The sequence below is a fragment of the Apiospora kogelbergensis genome (assembly GCF_038363985.1).
Source record: "Apiospora kogelbergensis strain CBS 113332 chromosome Unknown utg000001l_segment0_segment0, whole genome shotgun sequence".
In the NCBI taxonomy this organism is placed as follows: Eukaryota; Fungi; Ascomycota; class Sordariomycetes; order Amphisphaeriales; family Apiosporaceae; genus Apiospora; species Apiospora kogelbergensis.
In genome coordinates this window covers 4,953,221-4,970,964 of record NW_027117418.1, presented here as the reverse complement: position 1 = coordinate 4,970,964, position 17,744 = coordinate 4,953,221, and the positions used below count along the sequence as shown (strand labels likewise).

The following is a 17,744-nucleotide window of genomic DNA, read 5'->3' as shown; positions in this document are numbered from 1 at the left end:
ACGTTCAGCGCTCGGCGTTCAGCGTTTCAGCATCAAGAGATAGACCCCGATTCTACCAGGCATTGGCTTTCATTGGGAATAATAAAGCATCAATTTTTGTTGAACCAGTCACCACCCTCTGAAACTCTCACTCGCACGCGTATCTAGTAGAGCTTCTTTCATTCTGATCGTGGCGCCGCTGCAATGCGTCCCTCAATCCACCAGCTTAGCCGCTCGGTAAACCGTGGGCTACACACGGCCATTTCAACCCCACGTCCCCAACGATGCTTTCACCAGAGCTCCATGCTAGCTCTGCCCCGGCGACGCAATTTCTTCACCTCAAATAGCCTGCTCGCTGCCAATGGCGAGAAAGGTGACAGCTCTGCGCTAGAGGCAGAGGAAGACGGAGCACGCGAAAACGCTACAACCCCAAGAGTCTCGACGGCGGCGGCAGCCAAGTCACGGCCTGCGAGACCGGCTGCCTCGAAAAAGCGCCGAAGCGCTGCAGTGAAAACACAAATCCAGAAGGCTGCGGCGAAGAAGGAGAATTCGACATGGGTTTCGGAAGCGCCAGAGGTCAACTACGAAAACCAGATACTAGCGATATGCGTTGCACAATCTTTCGACATGGAAATGGTTGAGGAGATCCTGAGCTTGCATAATTATGATCTCGACCCGGATGCGGCGGGCCTCAACACAAACACAGTCATACATGCACGAGCAGCGAAGGGCGACATCTTCGTCTTCGACTCCGGTACCGTGGTGGCTTGGTCCGTCCCTTCCAGTGTGGTCCTGAAGATTGCCACGAAGCAGTTGTTCAGTGCCGCCGAGGTGCCCCACGTGAACCGCGCCGAAATGGAAGAGCTCGAATTCACAACCGACGAATCGAGGGATACCAGCTATATGAGAGGCGAGGAAGTAGTCCTCGGCACAAAAGCCGGGAGCGCCGAAGGCAATGGCTCAAATAGCGATTTGACCTGGGCCAAGGTTGCCTTCTCCAGCGGTCTGGCACGGAGCCCCAAACTGGCAGTGCTGGAAAACCAAATGGAGGAGTTCAACGAGAACGCCCGGCCCGTGGCCATCACCCTGAAGGGTGGTTCGGAGATGAACCAGCCCAGGCCCTTCATCCTGAAGAAGACGGGCGAGCTGCTGAGCTTGAGATCGCAACTCAACGAGTACGAGCTAGCCGAGTCCCTCCCCGACCTGTTCTGGGATAAGGAGTCAAAGCTGGAGCAGTACTACGATCGCGTGGGCAAGGCACTGGATGTGGAGCCGCGCATTGCCCAGCTGAACAAGCGGATCGACTACGCCAACGAGCTGGTTGCCGTCATGCGGGAGATGTCCAGTGAAAAGCAAGGCCACCGTCTCGAGTGGATCATTATCATTCTCATCACCGTCGAGGTGGGATTCGAGCTGAGGAGAGTCTATATGGAAGAATTTGGCCACGGCCGGCCAATTCGGGAGAATCTACAGTCATCATCGTGATTAACTGCTGTGGAAATAGTATGACAAGTTCAAATTCTCGTGGAGCGTGCAGTGGAACCCATTTGATACCCAACTCTAAACAAAAAGTTACTTTAAGATCCAGTATCCTGCAATCGTGAGTGATTTTTTAAAAGGGGCTTAAGTGTATGTGGACGCATTCCATCAACTCATAATTGATCAGGTACATCCAAAACTATGCCCGTCATGTACACAAGAGCGTTCCTAGCTGGATTACATTATGCATCACCAACTTGAGGTGCCTTTCGCCCTGTTACTATTGTCCTGTGAATACGTCTTAGCTCGGCCACGAAAGTTGCTGGGTCTCAAGTGTGCAAAAACTTACGCTGGTTGATATGCATGTATCTTGGTGTCGCGTAAGTCCACCCTGGCCATGGTGATGAGCTCCATGGCTTCCTCCTTGGTAAAATTCCCATATCTCGTGAGTAATGCAAGGGTCGCAGATTCTAATGCCTCCTTGTTAAGCTCCACTGTGTGATGTTGCGGTTAGGCGTCGTTGGCGTTGTGACAAGAGGATACACATGTGCTTGAAAGCTTACTCCAGAGTAGGCCTGCCTCCTTGTTTCGTTTTCCTTTCGCCCATGGGTTCACTTGAAGTTTTATTTGTATCAGCGCATGCCAACTACGTTGAGGATGACTTAACGACAGCACCATGAGGTCAATCCGACAACTGCACAATCGATGCAAGTGGAAACAGCATGGGACATTACTTACTGGGCCACAAGATAACCTCTTCTTTGACGTCTACAAGGCCTGCTTTCCTGAACATGTCAGGTAATTTCTCAGAGTGATTGCAGCGCCCGGCCTTGCGAAAGCATTCGACAGCCGTTTCCGTTAATCGTTTTATCTGAAGACGTCAGTCCAGATTTCTGCCTTGGATCAGAACTCGGGCAGACGGTTTGTGGCCTACCGCGGTGCCATCCCAGCTTCCGTCATCGCAACGCATCGGGACTAGCCAGTCCTGCACCTCCAGCCAGCCATTGTCCTCGAGCCACGCAGCTGCTTCGATTATAACCCGTTGCGTGTCTTCAAAACATGCATAGATACTTCGTGCATGTATAAAGTCAAATTTATGAGAGTATATCCATGGGAACTCTTCCACATCATCGACCTCGAATTGACAGTTCGCGGGTATCCTGGTTCACACGGTATATGTGATCAATCTTCCAGACAAGACAGCGATCGGGATGGGGTCTTACCTAGGAGGCGTAATAGGACTGAGATCGTTACCTATGATGCGCGCCCCAGGAAACTGATGGGCTGCGATGCCGCAGGAATGTGAGCGACGGTTTTTGGGCGCTTGGTTTAGAATACTAGGCAGGCAGCCAAACTTACCCATGGAAATTGCCCATAAGCCTATCGAATTTCAATACTGTATTCCTTTCGGGGGGGCAAAGATGACTGATACTGACCAGTTCCCGTGCATATATCTAATATGTTGTAGACTTGATCGATCGGGGACAAGAACAATTTGCCATCGAGTGTCAGGAGCCATATCTGGTTCTCGAGAGCTACTGACGAATGCCCGTGAGTAATCGACGCAGCGGATGGCTCGGCCAGGCCAGATTTGTGATGAGAGAAGAGAAGAACGGCTTACATTCCCGTCTCTGTTCGCGCTAGATAGGGCGTTCAGTTAAGCAAAAATAAGACCGGGGCATGCTGGACATGGACGAGGAGGATTGCGAGACTCACTTCGTCATTTGGCTGCAGATAGCCTATTGCATAGTGATACGAGATTAGTTTTCTGGGCTGTGATACAAGCAAGTACTCGTCGACTTACGACCAGCCTTGTACGAGTGATAGGTTCGTCCGTGTTCGTGGACCACATTGAAGACGTCGGAGTCGGCTGTCCGTGAGGTCTCAATCGTCCGGATGGTGGAGCCGCCGTATCTGAAGAGCGGGCATTTAGCTCAGAACCCAAGTAGGAGTAGTATAGGTAGGCAAGCAGTAGTAGCTCGTCCCCGGATGGGGTGACAGAGTCCCGTTCATGGTCGCGCAAGGGAGGTTTCCGACTCACAATGTGTCGTCGCCAACGCCACTATCGCGGTTCTCGCGCGTATTTTCGTCACGATCAGCCTCGTCGGACCCCATGGCTTGCAGTAGTGATGTTAGCAGCAAAAAGAAGCCAGAAAAATCAAACAAAAACGAAAACAAGGAGAGACTCTCATCCGGGGCACTAGGGTCAATGGCGGGAGAGGAACTACGTGTAAGTACGGTTTCGTATAAGTGCGGCGGGGTGGATGCGATGCAGGGAACACGCAGTACTTATAGCTGCCAGGAGAGGGTCTGGCGATATGTCTAATGTTGGAGTGTGCATGTAGTGCAACGGCACTTGCTCGTCGACAGACTGGGTCCTTACCGAGAGCTCTCCCGTTAATCGAGCTAACAAAATTGGGTTTGCGCGATGTTCAGCTTGGGTGTGGCATTGGAGGACTGGGACCGTCAGTCTCTTGGTTTCGTTGCTTCTTATGTCGAGTGGAAGGTGATTTGCAAAGTCCTATGCAGCTCTTTGCATGGTGTCAAGGGTATTCGTGTATGTGTGTGTCTGCATGACTACAGGAGGATGCAGCCTGACGCGGAGGCCTATTGGATACTGAAGACCTCCGTGTCCCCTTGCTACTCCGTACAAATACCAGAGATACGCATATGCTGTTCCCAACCCATCCGCCCCCACGTGGCCTCCCAAAGGTCGGGAATTCCATTTGTTCTCTTCGAAGCCGTCGTACGTGTCACGGTGCTCCTTCTGCTAACGTGAAGATAGACTGTGATGCTGTTGCTGGTCGGATGGGCGGCAATATGCGGGTTCGTCTCCAATCGGAACTTCGCTCCGCCATTGCCCGCCATGGGCCGCAGCAGGCAGCAAGCAGGTGCATCCCAACACCAAAGCCGGCAATCATGATATTGGCCTATTAACATCGTTGCCAGATACCTATAGCTTCCAAAGGAGAGATTTAAATACCGCTTTGAAAGAATTGCGCGACTCGCCCGCATCAGGCGCCAACAGCTATGGGATGTGACTGGGTACCGACCAACGAGCAGGTATCCGAAACTTGGCAAACCCGACTGAATCGACAGGAGCGGCTAATGGCCGTCGATGGTTACACAAGCCGCCAAATTACCAGCCTCATGCACGATTGATTTGTTACGGCTCGCTCTACATGTATAATCAACCAAACGTCTCCATGAATCCTGCGAAGAAGGAGTCCAACTGCTCGACTTCACCCAGACTGCACACTTTGGCAATGTCTGATATAAGCAGCGATTAGTGATATGAAAGTTAGAAATCCGGAGGGGGTCTGGTATTTGAGACTTACACTGGTCAGGTCTTATCACGACCAGAGCCCCGTCGTTCGGCTTCACCCCATAAGCATCATAAGCATGACCATGGCCAGAGTTGTAGCTTTGGTCGTCGATAAAAATGTTCAACAGGCCTGCCATTGAATCAGCTACGCGCTGGGTAACATATACACAGAATAACCTACATTTCAACTTCAATCTGCCTATAATTGGCGTGAACGCTTCGGGTATCTGGGCCACTTCGATGTCTGTTCGCTTTCCAGAAAGAACAAGGACCATATGCAATATGCTGTCTGATTGGGCCCCCTCTGGTGTGAACTTATGCACTATCTTCGAGAGTTTGCGCGACACCTGAGCACGGTTGACACACATTAGTTTTGAAAGTACGTTTGCACGCAAGGCTGTCACTCACCTGGTCTAGGTTTTCCGAAGCTTCGGCGCCGCGGATGTCTCCAGCAAAGACTACAATATGCCAACTAGAGTCCGAGGGGAGAGCTCGCACTAGTTGCATTGCCTTTGCGTCACAGACCCTAACAACCTGCGCGCTCGGGAATCTCATGCCGACCTCCAAGTTCTGCGCCGAACTCCTCGCACCGTCTAAGCAGACGATCACGGACTCATCATACTTCAGTGCTTGACCGGCCGTATATCTGCCCGACTTGACAAACTGCTCGTGGAAGTGTTCGGGGGTGATGCCGTGTTCCTTCCGGTACGCCGTAGAGAAGAGCTGCGTGAAGTAACGGTCGAACTCGATGAGGTCCGTGGCCACCTTCTGCCGCTCCAAAACGTACGTCTCCAGCAGCGTGGGCTTCGCTCGACCGCGCAGCACGGTGCCCAGCTTCCAGCCTAGATTGTACCCGTCCTGCAGGCTGACGTTCATGCCCTGCCCGGCCTTGGGCGAGTGCGTGTGACAGGCGTCACCCGTCAGAAAGACTCGGTGGCTCGCCGTGAAGTGGTCGGCCCGGCGTTGTCCGATCGCATAGGCGGACCACCACGTGGTGTCGGCGAATTCCATTTTGTACGGCTGAAATATCAGCCGCGCCTTCTCGTGCAGGTCCGCTAGCGTGATGTCGGCGGCGGCGGCGCCCGTGTGCTGAGGCATCTCGATGTAGAATCGCACAAGGTAATCGCCTTCGCGCGGGATGACCACCATGTTCCCGGCTTCCGAGTTGATCAGCACCTTTTTCCGGATGTCAGGGAAGTCGGTGCGCGGGTAGACGTCCATCACACCCCATATGGCATCGCGGCTGTCTCCTATCATCTTGAAACCAAGAGACTTCCGGACGATGGAGTGCGCTCCGTCACACCCCTTAAAGACGTATTAAATTAGCAAATCGCGAAAAACCAGGAATGTATGGTTCGAACCGGCTGAGAGATGGGGTATCTGCTCACTATAACGTACTTGGCCCGCATATGCTTCGTATCTCCGTCCCTTCTGACTGTAACACCAACGCAGTACGCATCTGGATCCTTCGCTTGCTCATAATCCACACTGACATCCAATACTTCGACTCCGTACTCTATCATGTCTTTCTCCGCGACCCTCGTCATTTCTTCCGTCATGATACTGTTCATCCGTGCTTGGTTTAGAATGACGTGCGGCATATGGCTTATCCCCGGTTCCGTATCAGGGGCATAATGCGTCCTTGTGATACCCCTGCTCTTCTGTCCACCTGCTTTCGCAAGCTTGCTCAGGCCTCCCGACGCACAATCGCCGCCGTCTAAGCCGATACTATCAGATGGTGCCCAGAACGCGAGCTCAAGCACGTGATACGCCTCCCGGAGCAGCGCCCCCTCGATACCGAAGCTCTCAAAGACCTCGACGGTGCGGCACTGCACCCCGTCCGCCTGCCCGTGCCGCATGGGCCCATCGCGGCGCTCCAGAATCTTGAAACTGATACCGCAGCGTGCCAGCCAGATCCCGGCACAGAGACCGGCAGAACCGCCACCTACGATGAGGACGTCATAATCCGTGAACTGCCGCGGCGAAGGCATGACGCCTGTGAGTAATGTGTACAAGAGTGGACAAATTCTCTAAGAAGGAAAAGAGAGAGCGATGCGTTGGTCAGTGAGGGGTTCGGCCTCCAACTTATGTCAAATGAGACTGCATATTTGAGTTTATGTAGATGCAAGAACTCGGGAGACTCGGAGACTTCGGCTACCTTAATGGAGAGAGACCGGCGACTGGCGTGTGCTAATCAATGCGGGGGTCTCTCCTGCACGCCTATAATTCAATTATTCGTCCGTGTCCTTATAAGAAACCAAGCAAGGACGTGTCGTCTAATTCAGCACAACTCTTGCAGTTGCTAATGATAACTGCATGAGGGTCGATAAGTCGCCGTGAACATATACAGCTCTTTTTCTACCGAGCTATGCTAAAGGCTTTTCATCTGGATTGAGAGATGACTTGATAACTTAGGTATGTTGATGGGGGCCTCTTCGTAGCATCGAATTGTTACTTAGAAACAGGGGTCACGAATGTGCATGGATATCTAGTCCATCATTAAGCTGCGATTAGCATAAACTTTCGTGTCGAGGCTAGATGTTTTGCAGCTCAGTTAGTACTTGGGAAAGGGGAGCCCTCCAACCTGTTAACATGAGGGTAATTATGGTTTCATCTTCCCGCCATTTACTCTTGTCTCCGATGGCAATGCCAGACTCTCAGTATCAACAATAATCGAACTGACTTGGTAGGGCAGCAGCCGCTCCCAGATCAGATTTGGGCGACTGTTCCAGTGCTGCAGACAGATGCTGTTTTGTCAGTATTCAAAGGAACGTATTCATTGAAGCCTCAAGTTCGCCTACCTAGTCAATGATATGTATAGCACCTGCGGGTGGAATCTCACCAATCGGATGTTTTGTATAGAGCAAGGGGGTTCATGAGATTAGTTGTTGGCCAATGTCAGATCCCTTATTAGCGTCGCTACCAACCATTCAATACCTCGTTGTCAACGATTCAATCACAAGCAAAACTTTGCAACCAATCTTCTGCCTAAGCTGCATACTGATGGACTCTGCAACCGCCGTGGGCATGGTGCCTCAAATGGTGTCGCGTATGTATGTACAGTATGAGCGACCCGCATGTATTACATGTAGGTTAGAGGGGTCGTTATCTATAAAACGCACCGGAATAGGTGCGAGTGGAGTCTTTCACTTTACCTATATGGACGAGCACTTCTTTTTGCTCATCGACCAGACTACGAGGGCAATGATGGGGAGAAATGGGGGCACGCACTTCAAACCAGCCGGGAGACGAATAGAGATGTCAACTGACAAGTGAACGGATGCGAAGACGTAAGGAAGGATTCAGGCCAGGAGAACAGAATGCAGTCGCGGTTGCAGGGGATAATCGTTGATCCGAGCTTGTCCTGAAGTTTACTAGCGCCCTCTGGAAATAACCACTGTAATTCGGTGACTGGCATTTTCAAAGCGTTGTTTTGGTTGACTTGAGAGTGTCGTTTTTCACTCTCTCCCAGTTGACGGCAGCCTTCCTTGCCTTTGGATTCCTTGCCAAGTCGAACTCGATTCATTATGGTGTTGTTGGACGAAGTTGCTTCTCACTCCACTCTTGCTTCTTGTCAAGTGGTTTGTTCCTGAATTGGTGCCGTGTCCACCGGCGTTCACGTTAACCTCCAGCAACTGCCAAGTACCCATCCATCCATCCCTCTCTACCAATCTCGGTTTCTTGGGGCGGAACCGACGTGCACGTACCACCAGGCAACAATTCGAGGCTGGCAGCCGACTGTCTTGTCTGTCTGCCTGTCTGCCTGTCTGCCCTGTCAGCCAGTCCAACTTGAACTGAGAGAGTTCCGTTCCATTATTGCTTGCTTAATTAATCCACCTTTTTTTCTCTCTCTCGTTGCTAGAGTCTGGCCGTAGCTGTTGAAGGACTGGCCTATCCATCAAATCGACTTGAGTTGATCGAGAGCGAAACGCGCCTCGCACCTTGCCTCGTCGCCCGACAATTACTTTAGCACCACCACGTCCCAGCACCCATCAACGACGAAGGGCCAAAAAAAAAAGCGCGACAAGCTCCCCTCCACCCCGGCATTGGACATCATCCTTAACGGGCCGCAAACCGCCTATGAACGCCAACGTCTATTGATTCAAGCCATTCTCCAATTTTTTGGTTGGTGTTAGGTCGACGACTGAACAACAATCACCACGGGCAACTAGTTAGTGACTGGCATTTCTTCCTAATCCATCAAGTAGAATATCTATCTACCAACCACAGGATGGCCTCGCCCGTCGCGGCCGTCGCTGCTGTCCCCAACGGCCTTTCGGAGCCGTCGCAACAGCAGCAGCAGCACCACCAAGACTCGCCCGCGTCGCAGCAACAGGACCAATCCCAGGATGTTGATATGTCCGACGCCGCATCGCAGTCATCCACAAAGCGCAAACGCGAGAACAGTGATGCAGCTGGCATCACCGAGCCGCATCAGAACGGCGCCGTCTCTTCCCAACCGCGACACGACACGTCCGTTGTCAACGGCACCGCGAAACCTTCCGAGGCCGACAAAGCCGCAATTCGCGATTACTTACTAGTATTAGAAAGGTATGTGCATCCCCGCATCCCCAACCGCCCTGGCGTGTTGCTCCTTGCGCACTACGCGCTACGCTGCGCTTCCTCTCTTCGCGCACGCGTCCGCTACATTATACTAATAAGGTGCAGCTTCGACACAACGCCATCTATACTTAAGCGACCGCTACCTGATTACGACCCTACTCAAGAGCCGTCAGCCAAACGCCAAAAGGGCGAGGATAGCAAAGACAATGCCCAACCTTCTATCGCCGACAAGGTCGCCTCCGACGAGTATTCCGGGCTCGACGCCGTCGTCAAGGATATCAAGCTTGCCGTCAGCGACCGACTCGCCGATCTGCAGGCTGTCGGGGTTGAAGAGACTGCCAGCTCTGATGACGGTATGGCAGCAAAGGTCAGAGCATTCAACAAGAAGGCTCTCGAGCTTTTCCGTCGCGAAATGACATACCCCCATCCGACACGCGACCCGGCGATATTGAAAGATCAGTCGCTTGCTAGTGACTTGCAATCGAATTCGGGCGGTAACATGATCCTGAGTGTCTACGGTGAAGCACCTCGTCGTCACTTGTATTCCAGCCTCCAACAACCTGTGGCGACCGAAGGCCACTCTGATGGTGTTATTCGGCCACTGCGGGAAGAAGGCTTGCCCGCCGGAATCAAAATAGCCCATACGATCCCCTTCTCCTTCCCCTCTGCCATTGAGAAGGACAAGAAGTCGAAAACACTGGGCGAGCTCTTCCCCGCCCCACGCAATCTGCCGTCGTTACAGCCACCCAAAGCACCCAAGAGCACCACCAAAGGACTTCAGGTTGGATGGCACCGGCCTGAGCTTACTGAAAAATCCAAGTATCGATCGGGCTCCTACTTCGGCCAAAATATTTCCACTGGCCGTTGGCTAGACTACAGTAATGCCGCGCCCCCTTCCCAGATCATGACCAAGAAACGTGAACGCGCCCTAAGCCTGGCTGGTACCAAGCCTTCCTCAACCGACCTGGAAACCTCGGAAATGGAGGCTCTTTTCCGCGGGGCCTTCTCCAGCTTTGCACCTTCCAAAGACGATTCGGCTGCCATGGTTTCATCCGGACTGATCAGTCAAACGATGTGGTGGCATAAAGTTGGCAAGCGCAATTTTGACCGTCTGCTCGAAAGCGAAATGCCCGATGCTGCTGCCACTGAAGACGACAAGGACAAGGACATTGAAATTCCTTTGGATGAGGACTTGATCGAAGATGCTATTGATACGTGGGATGACAGGATCGACCCCAGTCTGGAAGAGATGTGCAACCCTCAAAAGTCGGATGCTGAGAAGGACGTCGACGACATTCTACAGGAGGTTTCGGACATGATCCAGACATTGATTTCTTTCCAGAAGAACCGCAACTTGTCTCTCCCTTCTGTCGTCAATCAAAACAGCAGGTATGCGGCAGACCCGGCGCAGAGCGACATGCTCACGAGCGGTTCTCCTGTGCAGCCGTCGGCTGAAGAGACGGCAACGTACGAAACTTTGAAGGCTCAGCTGGCTTTTGTCATACAGATGCTGCCACCATTTGCCGTGGCTCGACTCAATTCAGACAAGCTCGAAGAGCTTAACATCAGCACCAAGTTGGAAATTCGTTCTGATGAGTACCAGGGCATCATGGAAGAGGACGAATCATCTGCGCGGGCCAGGTCTGTGCAGCAAACTGCGACAACACCAAGGCCTATGCCGAACCGATCTTCCAGTTCTTCAAGCAATCTGCAATACAGCGGTACTCAGTACCAGGGGACGAACCGTACTCAGATGCCAGGGCCAGGTTACTACGGTGCGCAAACGCCGGCTCGTGCAGCATCCGGCATGCCACGCCCATCGCCAAGCATGCCTCCGTACACACAGCAGCGTTCCGCCTCGACAAGCTACCGCCCGCCGAACGGCTATCCCGCCGCCGCTAATTACCCACAGCAGTACGCTAAGCCCGGACATTCCTACAACCAGCCCAATCCGGCGTACGGAACACCGGCCCAGAACCGGCCTCCTTACCAGCCGCAGCCACCTTACCACCCCATGCCAAATTCTACTCCTCAGGCACGCTATCCACCCGGCCACCAACCACCATATCAACAGCCGCCTTACCCACAACAGCAGCCACCTCCAGGTGCCGCCCCCCACCAAGCGTACAACCCTTATACCAACGGCACGCCCAACTTGCCGCCCAGGAACATATCGCCGCACATTCCTCACCAACAACCTCCGTATATGCAACAACAACAACAACAAGGGCAACCACCTCAACAGCCACCGCCGTCACAACAAGCCCAAGCGTACAATCACATGGCCACGCCTACCCGGCCACCTTCATATGGCGGTCAACCTAGTATGGGCCCCAACCCAAATCATCAATACTATCCACCAGCCGGTAATTCCCCAATGCCGCAACATAGTTCGAGTCAAAGCCAACACAGTTCCCAGGGCACAGCGTTCCAAACATCCATCAGTCCTAACCAGGTACAGCAGGCGATGGATCAGGCCAGGGCCAAGTTCGAGGTGCAGAAGAATGCCCAAAAGACTAACGCAGGCATGCGCCATTCCATCAGTGGCCAGGGCCAACAAGTCGGTGCCCCGGTAGGTCTTGGTGGCATTGGTCTGGGAGGTGCCAGACCGCCTGTCCCCACTGGCGCCAACTTCGCTTCCAGCCCCAGCCCCGGACAACATGCTGCATCACCGGCGATACCGAATGCACCATCTCATATGAATGGGAATCCGGTCGGCGGCCCGCAGGCAACATCGGCAGTTGTACCAAACGGAGTCCCGGTGAATCATCAGCAAGCATAGAATGCTGCTTCCTTCAACCCGCAGGCAACCTACTTGGCCCATTCTCCCTACACTACTACGAGGCATACACTAGGTGGAACTGGCAACCTAACGAAATAGCAGTCGTCATGTACGGCAATGTCGCACGGATTCCTGATAGAACTCGGAACAGACCGCTTGATTTGCTTGGGCAAACATCCGCAAAGACGACAATATCCGAGCTGCACCGCCCTTTTGAAGGATGAGGGCAATCATTGTGTGCTGGGCTTTGGTGTACGATGAAAGAGCAAACAGAAAAAGCAAGGGAAACGGCGTTGGATCTTTTAGTACCATGTTTGTTTCAGGAACATTTGATTTCCGACCAGCACTCTCTGCCTATAGAGAACTCATGAGCTATAAAAGGTCGTCGACTGGTCAGTGGCGTTGGTCAAAGGGAACCCAGTGCCTAATCGGCCGTGGTTTGCCCTAGTTGAGACCCATTCTTCTGTCTCTGTTCAGGCCCGTAATAGAGTGGCCCTGTGTATTAGAAGTCTGCAGTTCGTGGTTGACCTAATCCAAGCGCCTGTTTCTTTACGTCTGTTCTAGTATAACTTGTGTTAGGCAATCAAAGTGATTTGTAATATAGTGCCACGATCTCTTGGTCGCTTTCAGTGCTTCGTTATGTAATGAGAGACCAAAGCGTCTGCTTACGAGCTTCCCTTGCCGTTGTACTGCCGCCAATCTGTTCTACGTCGGCGGTGAAGTAGATCACGACGCCAAGCTCATTGCTCCAGCAGAGATCGTCTTGGTACCCGATTGCGCCTGCCCTCCGCGGTGCCGTCCGAACTGTCTGCTCAGAAGCTACCAAGGATTGACTATCTATTGGTTGCACTAGGGGCGAGAAAGCTGTATTTGCCTTTGGTGACCGACATGACACAGGCTGCGTCAGCTTCACTCAAGAGGAGAGACAAGGTCTATCCACATGAGAGCAGCGCTTGGGTTTCAAGTGAGTGAGGCTTCTCAGCACTTTTGCCCATCAAATCGGAACATTCTCCCAGTTCGTTCGTATTGTAGCTGGTATACCTGGAGGAGGTCAGAGTAGAAGCGGCATTCTGCTTGGGTAGGTTGTGACGGAAGAGCGTACCCCAACCCTTTTCTTCCCCATATCCTGCAACGTGAACACGAGCTTGCGATTCGCCATCTCAACGCCTTCTCGAGTGATGTTGGCTCAGATTGTAGAGAAAGATGACATGTGCTTGGCATTGGAGGGGAGGGTAGCATAGTCTTTACCTCGCTGATTATAGACTAATGTCAAATATGTGTAGCTGCATGGCGTTGAAGTAATCAGGGTGACAAGGCGGCGATCGTGTAATATATGGCTTCCATACCTTCTGACTACCCGCTTTCCCCCTTCATCATCTACGCCCTTTTCCAAAGGTTTGCGGCTATTTCGAGTCGCAGTTCAAGCAGGCCAATTTGTTGGGAAAATTCAAACAAAACTAAGATCTTTTAAAAGCACGTTCAGTGAGCATTGATCATCAATACAATAACTGCCAGTACCAACACGAGTAAACGATTATACAGCCTAAAAGAGGCTGCGAGGTGTGAGTTCAGCCCTGTATCATCGATATCGGAAAAGAAGTTTGTGCCTCTGGATTCATTGTAATTACGACTCGGATGTTGGCTTCATCCTCCTCCGGCCAAGGGGGTACACATGTCCTATCTCCGATTCTGGCCGCTCTGGACAATTCATCCAGCGTGCCGGGGGCCAAAGCCAGGATATCAGACTCAGTTGCAGCGTATGGTTCTCATGCTACCCTGCTGCCTGCAGGAGCCGGGTATATTGTTCTGCATTACTACTGCTCGTCATAGACAGCTGCATTGAGGTGTGGTCTGGGCGTGGACGATCACCCTAGGGTGGTAGAAAGGGCGGCGACAGGGGGTACAAATCGGGCATCCCGCCCGACAGGAAAAGTCTGGGGAATGCCGGCAGTATCGAGTTAGCGGCGTAAGTCCCCAAGCATACCGTATAAGCCGTCTTGGCTGCTACGTGGCTTTGTTACACATGCATCAAGTGTCCTTCAGGATGTCGAACTGCGCACTGATTGGCAACAGTCACAAAGGCTAATGGGGCTGCAACGCTGGAGAACGAAAAAGAATAGGATGCATGGCCGAACGCTCAGGCATCAGGCCGAGTACGTGTTGTTGGCTAGCGCCGGAGGCACTTCTTCCGCCTATAGTCCTGTTCAGACTGAGGGTAGAGGAAGCTAGGAAATTTTGAGAAGGTCAAGTGAGGATAGCAACCAACCCTTGTGCATTGAGCACACCTGTGGCTTTGAAAAGCCGGGTCTCCTGAAACAGTCCATCACAAAGCAATGTGGTGACATCCCCTACGCCCGAAGACACATATTATGGCCCGTTCATCCGGAGCCTGACCCGCCAGCACACCCAGCGCTGCCGCCGAATATGTTACGGCCCATCTGTCAAAGTCCCGTTGTTAGCAAAAACCGTGTCGTCGATGTCGTGCACTACAAGCGGGACGTGGACCGGATGAGGGTTTCTGTGATCTTACCCCTGAACAGCCTGCACCACAGAGCGCAAGTGCCCCTGACCCACAACCGGCCGAACCACCACATGTTCCAGCGGCGCATGCCCCAGGTTGCCCTGGCGCCGTGTGTATGAGGCCCGGGTGGCTCGGGTACATTTGCGGTGTGAGGGTCGCTACAGGCTCCGAAGCCCAAGGCCCAGGCAAAGCGATAGATTTCCCCCAATGATCGCAGTGATCTTCACCACGCGGGCCCATGATGGTAGTGCTTGATGACGAACTCGAGGAGCCAGACTTTGTGCGACTGAACAATGCTTTCTTCGGGCCCTGGCTCGTTTTCTTCAGTGCTTTGGAATACGCGTCGTCAACATCGTTGTGGAAGACTAGTCGCCGCGTTCGTCGTCCCGGGTTATGCTCGTCCTCGGCCTGAACGGCCGGGTGTGTCGAAATGTGAACAGACTCTCCGTTGCCTTCTTGGACTGCTACTCGCCATTCGGGTGTCACTAGAAGCAGGAGTTAGCGTGCTCGGTCGACAAAATTCGCGAAGCATGTTGGGACGAACGTTTCTTCATCGAAGAGATGTGCTTGAACCGCAAGCCTTGTTGGCAAAGTCAGTGACTATCTGTCTTTTTGGGATGACGGGAATAGACCGACTTACTCTCGCAGAACCAACAAAAGCATTCTGAATAAACTTCTCCGTATTTCTGCTGGTACGTCTTCACCATCCAGTCGAAGGATTCTGCCAGCTTTTCCTCGTCGACCTTGTCGTTGTGATCGATGAAAATCTTGGTCTTTACAACCGAGTAGTCGAAATATCGGCTTGGGCTCAGTTGATGGGTGTGCCATGCGAGGTCTACGTCGAGAGTTGGTGTCACAAACTCGTCGGGAAACTTGGCAGCAATGTCAAAGAATCTCTCGTATTTGACGACCAGCTTTTCCATTGTGAACCTGGCCGTAGGGCTATGCAGCCAGTCGATCTGGAATGTTTGTCAGCTACGGCTACAACGCAGTCGAAGAGAAAGGAACGCCTACTCACCTTGTACATTTTCTCCGTAAAGACGCCCTGGCGCATGACAGCACCCCTGAGGTCGAGTCCAAATATGGACGAGTTCTCCCAATACTTCGACATCATGCAACGCGTTTGCATACGCGCCTGTTTGGATAGTCGATGGGGTGCCAATGTTCCAACGCCATCGATGTTCTTGTCGATTTTCTTGAGCAGGTCGGAGCTGTGCCGGCGTGACGTATGGGACGTGATTTTCTCTATCCTGTCCCTAATCACCGACATGCTTGCTTTCACCTTGCTTCCCGGCTGGAAGATATTTGTGACATCCACGAGGAGGCCCCGACGGACCAGACGGTTTGGGAAAAGCTGGTCGGGGTCTTTTTGTTGCTTCCGAACCAGCCCGTCTCGAATGTCGAGGATGGTCCCAGCCATTGGCCAGTCATGCGTCACCAGGTTCTCAACGTCGTCCCTAAACTTAGCAACACGAAGCAAGTCCTCATCGATGGTGACGCCACACCGTCCGCATTCTGATTTGAGCTGGCCGTCGCCGATCCCGCTGCCAACAAGGCCAGGCTTCCTATACGTCAAATCTCAGCCTCGAAATCAAGGGTGTTATTGTGTATGCAGTCTGGGCAGGCCTTACCTAGAGCCTTTGTAGTCCTTCGGGAGTCCGCAGGTCGTCCATGGGTAGGTGTCCCAGTCAAAACAAACCGGACATCGTAGCGGTTTGATATCCGGGTCGTCCCGGTTGGACCAAGCCAGACCGGTCCTGTGAGTCCAGCCGTCCTTGCACTCTTGTGTGACTTCGTATTCGAAGCCCGGCGTCAAGACCGCATTAATCTCAGTCCATGGCATGCCGCTATGCCATAGGTGGCCGTACCCCCATCTCAAGCAGTCTTCGAGAAAAGTTCGAGGGTTGAGCATATGGGCATGCCAAACGAGAAGGACGTCTGTAGCCACAACCTGATTAGCCACCGAAATCGCCCCAAGTGAAACAAAAGGTCAGTGTTACCCAGCGGGGGCAAAGAGTTGCTTGTCCAGATCATAGGTTCGCGCTTGGAAGTGAAGCCCTCGAACCTGGAAAGCTGCCCTTCCTTGCCGTCTGCGAACATGTCAGACTCGGTCAACATAACTGGCACAAAGCTCTTCCACCAAGCTTCATATCGATCGACTGCCCTGGCAACATAGACCGCCCACCGCTTCTCGCGTAGTTTCACCAATATTTCCAGCGCATCGGTTGATCGCCCAGGCCCGCCGCGGCCCGCATTCTGAGCTCGAGAATCCCATATATCCCACAGTCCGTCCGAGTGTCCCACGCGGCTCTTCAGGTCTTCGAATGCACGCAGTAGCTTCAGATGAGCCAGGCAGGTATCGACCAAAGGGGTCGGAGAGGCGTCGCTGCCCAAATTGAGATTGTAAAAAGCAGCCCTGAGCTGAGATTCAGTCTCTTCGTCAATCTGTGGCCCCTCGTAGTCGCCGTATGCTGGTGGCACGGAGTCGTTGCCTACACCACTCCCCTCGGCTTTCCGCAAGCGTTTGCCACTCATATCCAGTGGCCAGTATGTCGCAGGGCTTGTTCTAGTCTTCGAGATATGCACTGAATAGGAGAGACCGAGGGTCGGTCTCCTTGGCTTATCAGACTAAGGGCCTTTTCAATCCCCGGCACAATTTGTTGTGGTATTGGCGCCCAAAGGCATATAAGTCGCGTAATGGTTGAGCTGACACGAGCGCGAGGAGTGTGGCCGGGAGTGGCCAGACACTTATATTGGTGCGTCTAAATGCAGTTGGGCAAGCCTTGTCACACACACACAGGCACACACCATGCCATCTTAGCCGTACGACGACGGCCAGTCAGACTACCATGTAACGGCTGCCTGGATAGATCTAGACCTAGACTGGTCAAGTCGCGGGCCGACGTACCTCCACCCAACGCTCTGGGTCTAGCAGGCGGGAGACCAGGGAAAAGGGGCCTTGACTGCATGGTCTCGCGTGGTTGCTTGGTGGCTTCGGGCAGTTACCACCATGAGACATTCCCAATGCATGCAGTCATATGCAGTCGCCCCTAAGCGGAGGCAAGAACGAACCCTATGTACGAAGCGAATCGTCT

The 17,744-nt window shown here is 52.9% G+C and overlaps 5 protein-coding genes across 5 annotated transcripts; 2 read left to right on the top strand and 3 right to left on the bottom strand.

Annotated features, from left to right (window-relative positions):
• Positions 1–183: 183 nt before the first annotated feature.
• On the top strand, positions 184–1,464 carry PG998_001584 (MIOREX complex component 10; the record flags this gene model as incomplete). Its single annotated transcript, XM_066868402.1, has 1 exon — positions 184–1,464. One exon carries the CDS (start codon positions 184–186, stop codon positions 1,462–1,464), a length of 1,281 nt encoding a protein of 426 aa, XP_066736817.1.
• Positions 1,465–2,188: 724 nt separating this feature from the next.
• On the bottom strand, positions 2,189–3,573 carry PG998_001583 (uncharacterized protein; the record flags this gene model as incomplete). The annotated part of the gene is made up of 6 exons (XM_066868401.1): positions 2,189–2,329; positions 2,393–2,618; positions 2,682–2,742; positions 2,895–2,993; positions 3,263–3,372; positions 3,500–3,573. The coding sequence occupies 6 exons, from the start codon at positions 3,571–3,573 to the stop codon at positions 2,189–2,191; spliced, it is 711 nt and encodes a 236-aa protein (XP_066736816.1).
• Positions 3,574–4,648: 1,075 nt separating this feature from the next.
• On the bottom strand, positions 4,649–6,774 carry PG998_001582 (uncharacterized protein; the record flags this gene model as incomplete). The annotated part of the gene is made up of 5 exons (XM_066868400.1): positions 4,649–4,728; positions 4,797–4,913; positions 4,965–5,130; positions 5,192–6,088; positions 6,145–6,774. The coding sequence occupies 5 exons, from the start codon at positions 6,772–6,774 to the stop codon at positions 4,649–4,651; spliced, it is 1,890 nt and encodes a 629-aa protein (XP_066736815.1).
• Positions 6,775–9,014: 2,240 nt separating this feature from the next.
• Positions 9,015–12,128, top strand: PG998_001581 (uncharacterized protein; the record flags this gene model as incomplete). Its single annotated transcript, XM_066868399.1, has 1 exon — positions 9,015–12,128. The coding sequence occupies one exon, from the start codon at positions 9,015–9,017 to the stop codon at positions 12,126–12,128; it is 3,114 nt and encodes a 1,037-aa protein (XP_066736814.1).
• Positions 12,129–14,506: 2,378 nt separating this feature from the next.
• On the bottom strand, positions 14,507–17,184 carry PG998_001580 (uncharacterized protein; the record flags this gene model as incomplete). The annotated part of the gene is made up of 7 exons (XM_066868398.1): positions 14,507–14,566; positions 14,659–15,134; positions 15,194–15,229; positions 15,290–15,608; positions 15,668–16,214; positions 16,281–16,587; positions 16,650–17,184. The coding sequence occupies 7 exons, from the start codon at positions 17,182–17,184 to the stop codon at positions 14,507–14,509; spliced, it is 2,280 nt and encodes a 759-aa protein (XP_066736813.1).
• Between the last annotated feature and the right edge of the window lie 560 nt (positions 17,185–17,744).